Below are 6,666 nucleotides of genomic sequence, written 5' to 3'. Positions count from 1 at the left end.
GTTCAAATGTGGCAGAGGTGGAGTATTTATATGTCATGTCGTTCAGCTCTACCTTTGCTCGTGGCTCCTCAGAGAGCCCTCCTCGCTACTCAATCCTAGGAGCACAAAGATCTTTGGGACGGCCTGTAACATGGCGGACCAGAACAAATTCTGGTTCAAGCAAAGTTCAAGGAGAGGGGTAATTTCAAGTAAGAGATTTGCCATACAGTATCTTGATATGCCACACCTGTGAGGCTTACATAAGTGACAACACAAACAAATTGACCTACATTATAATGTGTATTAATGCTATCGAGTGTCACAGTGACTAGCACAAATCATTCTTCAGACCAAATAGCCTACATTATAACATATATTTGTCATGTGAGTTTGTTGTCAGAGCAGCCGAGTTAGAACAGAAGGACATGCAGGTTTGACTCTGAGCTAAAGGTGAATGATTAAATATGATAATTAAGTAATACCATGTAATTACCAAAGTAATAACCAGCTAATAACTTGGTGTTAACAATGGGTGTATCCGGATAATATTACACTGAAATTTATCTGGCAAACTAATTAGTATTATTATAGTAATATTTTGGTAATAATATGCTAACCTTCTAACAAAATTATTTTATCAGTGCAATATTTAGATAAATAGTAAAATAGTAATGTGGTGACATTGATACGTTAATTACCTGCTAATAATGATGTAATATAGGTCAATGTTTTCACAATATTATGGGATGCTATCAGCACAATACCTTCAAAATCACATGACAATTCTTGGAAAAACAGCCATAATGAGTACCTGGAAACACTTCTGTGACTGGAGGTGTGTTCTCAGTAGGGTTTCTCAGAAGAGGAGAGTTACTTCCTCTTATTAGAATACATAACTTTTAATGTGTTGTCCAATCAGCTGCACTGGAAGCAAGCAAGTCAACTGAAATTGGTTAAAGTGTTTGATATTGGATCTAAAATATATAATGTATTTCAGTTTGATGAGAATTTTTGGAAATGCATCTGCAATATGAGCACAAAACATTGATACAACTCAAAGTGAAGGTGGAAGGCGCAGCTGAAGCCTATACATAATAGTTTAAATAGTTTAAATGTAAACTTACTGGTTTATCCACTGGAGTCAATGTGTTGCTCAATGTGCCCATTGTTCTTTGTCACTCTATGTGTCCTAATGTTTTAGTACATAATTCTATTTTTGATTGAAGTCTATGATTGGCTGTTTCAGTATGAAGTCATGTGTAAAGGAGTGCTATAAAAGTTACTGACCAAGAGTTCTTCCAACAGGACCCGGAGATACGCGAAGAGGATCCACCATTCAAATCTTAACAATCTCAACTGCTCCTGCACTTTTACACATCTCTTTAGAGGTCAGAAGGAAAAGCTGACTGAAGTTAGAATAGTTTTTGTGATCTACTTATTTTGTGTATATGTTTTAAATGGTGCTTGCTTATTTACTGATTGGGACATCTTTAAGAGATTTTTTGTTTTTTTGATGTGAGGTGGTATGAGTCGCAGTGGATCATAGCTCAAAGGTCTCTTACCAGAGGCCTGAGCTAATGCCTATACATTAGTGGCCCCTGCCATGTCATGTCAAAACATCACCTCTGATTTTTTATTGTTCTAAAGTTTAGATGAATCTCTCTTCATTTCAATCAATAGTTTTTTGCACAATTTTATGTTTTAAATGTTCAGTGAAGAAGGAAAAGACAGATGTTTGATGTTAAATCAGAGTGGCTGTGGATATTATTCTGTAAATAATATCACAGAGTACGGTCTAGACCTGCTCTTTTATGAAAAGTGCTACGGGATAACTGTTGTTGTAAAATCTATATCAATAAAACTGAATTGAATTGGCAAACCAGTTGAGGATTGAAGCACATATAAACATAAAATTACAATTTAACTTCTGCATGCATTTGCTGCTTTATAGAGCAGCTGTTAAGAAAGGAAGCTACTCACAATGTTTCCTTATATCCGTTAGATTTCATAGATTTGTGTTCCTATCTTTCAGGTTCAGAGCTTGGTTTCCAGCCGTCACAATGAAGACGCCAACTCTCCTCTTGGCAGCGCTGTTGCTGCTGCTGCAGATTTCTGGGATTTCAGCTGCAAGTAAGCTTCACCTTCCGAACCATTTCTTTTAGCATTACTGAATATTAAAAAGCCTGGCCAAATAAATTAGTTTTATCATTTTAGGGTCAACAGTCAGTAATAATGCAAATGGATTTTGTACTCTTAAATTTTTCAGGCTCTGGTCAAACTCCAATTGGAGTTCTGGTTACAAACTCTGTAACAAACGCTCCCAATAACACCTACAGCACCTATGTGACTTACAGAGGAATCTTAATTGGTGGCCTGAGGAGACTGCAGAACGCCAACACAGGCTTTAAGTAAGATTATTAAATCAGCTGTTTGCCTGTATTCTGGGATCAGTCCAAAACCATTTCACACCTTTAGCTGAAACAAAGGTCTCATTGAGTTTAAAGGTTCAGTGTGTAATATTTCTGAGGATCTATCGACAGAAATGCAATATAAGATCCATAACTATGTTACATACTGACATAATAAACCATTATGTTTTTATTACCTTAGAATGAGCCATCTATATCTCCATAACCGCGGGCACCCCCTTCCATGGACGTCGCCATGTTGCATCGTCATGTTTCTACCATAGCCCAAGACAATTTTTTTTTTACTCTTCAATAAATTGATTATGCAATGAATGTTTCTCACATTACAGCATGTGCTGCACTGTTTTTGTTTCAGTTATTGATCCACATCAATCAACCTACTGACGCTTTTTCAATTCCCCAGTATCTCCAGGCAGAGGACATTTAGTTGAATCACATTTTCTGACGGCTCTTTCAGAGGTGTGTCAAGCAGGCTGCAGACTCTTTTAATGTTGTTCAGAATTTTTCAAAGTAAAAGCTCCAATACTGCATTGCAGGAAACAAGCTTCTGGTGCTTTTATTTTGTAGGCAAAACCACTAAAGAGGAAGTGATTATGTGAGTAACTGTTGCTGTCATGACTGAGATCTATTTCAGCACAGCTATCAAAGCATTTATTTATTTATATTTTTGCTGCAATCAAAGCACCATAATCTGTCAGTGGCCAAGTCACAATAACACATGGTTTTACTAAATAATTAAGTAAATATAATTTCTAAATAAACAATAAACCTCATTTCTTGACTGGCCACTCTGCTTTCTCAGAAGAGACACCTTTTGTGCTGTGTCAGACACCATAGCTGTTCTGCGCTCTTGGATAGATTGTTGTAATTCACCATCCTCGCCACTAGATGCCACTAAATCTTACACACTGAACCTTTAATTACACTCTTATGAGTCTTTTCTGCAGCCTCAGATCATCAGGTGGAGGCTTTAAGTCTTGTTGTGTTTTTCTCTGTTTTGTTTTTATTTCTTTTTTACTTACATTGTTTTTTTGAGTGCATGCTGTGTTTTTAATGCTTCATAAAGCACTTTGTCACTTTGTGTTAAATTGATATGCAAAGACATTAATGTCTTTGTAAAAAGACAACACTATTCTGGTAATAATAGCAAACTTTCTTCAAGTTATCTCCTGTTGTTCTTGCAGGTTCACCTACATAGAGGATCCAAACTATGGCCCGTACCTTCAGAGTGTGAATGGTTTGGATGGATGTACACAAGAACGTACCTACTGGGAACTCAAGGTCAGGAAACCAAACGGCAAAGTCATCAGACCCAATGTTGGTAAGTCAACACAGAGCATACTTTTCTGTATGTCATATTTTACAGTCAACATCCACCATATCTTGTTCTTAAACTCATTATAAATAATTTCAAAATGTTGTTTAATCTTCATTCTGTTTGCAGGTATTGGATGTTACATTCCAAGTGCAAATGACCAAATCATCTTGAACTATAACAAGTACTGAAGGATCAGCAGTTCAATCAATGTTTGATGAAGCCTTTGTCTGATTCAACTGTATGATTATGTATTACATAGATTAACAATCAACTTAAATCAATTTATGTTTGTTGTTCAGTGAGAAATAACAGGTTAATAATGAGAACAGTGTGCTAAATACACATACAGTCAGGAAACAGATTGTTAATTGATAGTACTGAGAGGAAAGAGTTGATATAAATACTTTGTCTTGAATTTCTGATGATTACCTACTTGATTACATACTGTTACACACTTGAAATGCTTTCTGTGAATCTTTATGAATTAAAAATCAAAATCTTCTTATATCATCCAATCTGTGTCAGCTAAATCAGCTAAATGACTTTCTCCACAACAGTTTTTGAATGTAGCCACACAAAGGGTTCAGGTCTTTAGAGAAGTCTCTCTTGTGAAAATACAGAGATACATTAACTGTAGTACAGGATGAGGAAGATTTAAAACTTGGCAGGACGTTGTGTCAAAGTTGTGCTCAAAGCTTCCTCCTGCTTACCTCGAGTTATTCGAAACAGGAAGAATGGTCTTCATCAGGGACAAAATGTAAGGCAGCACCTCAGTAAGATAAAAGTACTTCAAGGTATCTGTGACATTAAGAATGAATCTTCCCTGTAATGTGTATGAAGTGCTTTAGAAAAACTAAATCACAAAACAGTGTCTGAAACTAAAGTAAGCCTACTTGTAACTGAAAACCATCCTTTCTGCAGAGACAGTGTGAGCAATAGGTATTGTAATGCAAGATCCACCCAAGTTTGTAATACTTGCTCAATGATTAGTTATATTCCGGTTCCACACTTCATGCTAAGCAGGTTTTGAGTCTGTAGTGTGTTCACCCTGTCAAAGGGGCAAACTTAGATATACTTAAAACACTGACAGAAATCGACTTGTTTTATGAGTGTGCTGCGTTGATCACGAGCGCCCCACGATGCACAGCATAAATAAATGAAGGAACCAGTGGCGTTTTCTCCCAGAGGCCACGGGAAGCTGTTTTTATCACTCTATCATTTTAATAAAAACACAATGTTTATAGTTTCGATAAATGTTATGTGCTGCTACAGTCATCTCTTTCCCATTTCTCACTGAGTAGGCCTATTTTACAATGTGAAATAGCACCCCTATAATGGATGTGTGGTGAAACACTATATTGCACCACCGTAGATCCCTTTGTGAAAAAAAATTAAATGATTAACCTATCAGATGAGGCCATAAGTTAGGCAGTGGCATGTCATGCCAGCACATCCCTGAAGTGGGCCCCATTCCTCTCCTGGATGGCATGCTCGTCAAGTGGAGCAAGGGGTTCTTCAGGCTGGAGTTCTGGCTCTTCCAAGATGTCATCATGTGTAAGGCACACATTGTGGAGGAATGCGCAGGCCAGGGCCACTTCTGAGCAGAATTTTGGCCTAACCTCCAGTGCCTTGAATAAGGTGATCTGCCAAGGTGCCTTCATGACCCCAAATACCCTCTCGATGATGGAACGGGCCTTGCAATGCTTTGCATTAAAGCATTCCTGCATCCTCCCTTGTAATGGGTGTCTGAAAGGGTTTTTTATGGAAATTGGAAGTTCAAGACAAGGGCAGCCTCCATCTCCCAAGAGAAAAAATCCAGGTGGATGGTACAGGGAATGGACAAAAACAGGGCTGTTTCTTAAAATCTGTGTGTCATGTACTGAACCTCCATAACCAATGACAACAAAAATGTCCATAAATCTCCCAGATGAGTCACAGATGCCTTGAAGTTGAATGGAGTGAAATTGTTGTAATCCAATTGGTTATGTTTGGGTGGTTTGATGCGTATGTGACAGCCAGCTATGGCCCCCACAGCCTTATTGAAGGCCTCATGCTGTGCCAGCTGCCCAAATCCTTGACCAACTTCTTCCAGGGTGTTTGGACTAGGGAAGAAGAAAACCTTAGACTTGCATCTGCAAATCTCCTTGTTAAATCTGTGTACAACTCTGAAAATGGTTGACTGTGGCACATCAAAAGCCCGTGCTGTCACTCGATAAGATACCCCATGGGCCAGCCAATAAACAAAGATAAGGACCTCTAAATTATGTCCCCAGACATGATCCCTGTTCTTGTGCAACAGATTTAGAAGGCCAGTGAAAGCCTGCCTCGACATCCTAAAGTCGATCCTCATGTCTCACTCCACATCCATGTACATCCTGAGGACCGGCACGTGGTTGTTCAGCATGGCATTTCTGGTGAGCTGGTATGCCTACATTCACAAAGAAGCACTACATTAACAAGGATTTACAATGATATATAAAACACATGAAATAAGAGGATCACTTTATTACACACCTAGTTTATTCAACTACTTATTTTAGTGTTAGTGAAGTGTTTAGTGGTTAATTATACTGTTTGGACCAATTATGGTACATTTATTGACAAATATAGATAATTATTGACAAGCCCTTACCTTTTGTCCACTCTGTAGGGCAAGAGCCTGCAAAACATGTAAATCAGGCAGTCGGTTTCTTATATGCCTTGGCCACACAGAAAGTAAAAAAACGTAAAATAAACAGTCCTAAAGCCACAATGGTGTGCAACAAGTTTAGTCATTGTCAGGGTGACGTGATAATGTCCAAAGTGCTGTCCCATTCCTATTTATAGCATTTTGGGCCCTTGCAGAACCTTCAGAAATTAAAACAGATTGCACCTTTCTAATGACTGTGTTCGTTGTCCATAACACACGCCTTCCCATACAACCACCGTGGGCCACTCGAT

At 38.2% G+C, this 6,666-nt stretch overlaps 1 protein-coding gene across 1 annotated transcript; it reads left to right on the top strand.

The window, feature by feature from the left end:
- Positions 1–1,215: 1,215 nt before the first annotated feature.
- On the top strand, positions 1,216–4,183 carry LOC119882284 (transcobalamin-1-like). The gene is made up of 5 exons (XM_038692287.1): positions 1,216–1,360; positions 2,007–2,109; positions 2,246–2,387; positions 3,593–3,729; positions 3,853–4,183. Exons 2-5 carry the CDS (start codon positions 2,040–2,042, stop codon positions 3,912–3,914), a joined length of 411 nt encoding a protein of 136 aa, XP_038548215.1. The 5' UTR covers positions 1,216–1,360; positions 2,007–2,039; the 3' UTR covers positions 3,915–4,183.
- The last annotated feature ends 2,483 nt before the right edge of the window (positions 4,184–6,666 follow it).

This window comes from Micropterus salmoides, unplaced genomic scaffold (assembly GCF_014851395.1).
Source record: "Micropterus salmoides isolate LMB-PRFRI ecotype aquatic unplaced genomic scaffold, ASM1485139v1 Ms_hic_scaffold_3, whole genome shotgun sequence".
NCBI lineage: Eukaryota > Metazoa > Chordata > Actinopteri > Centrarchiformes > Centrarchidae > Micropterus > Micropterus salmoides.
This window is presented reverse-complemented; position numbering and strand designations above follow the sequence as displayed.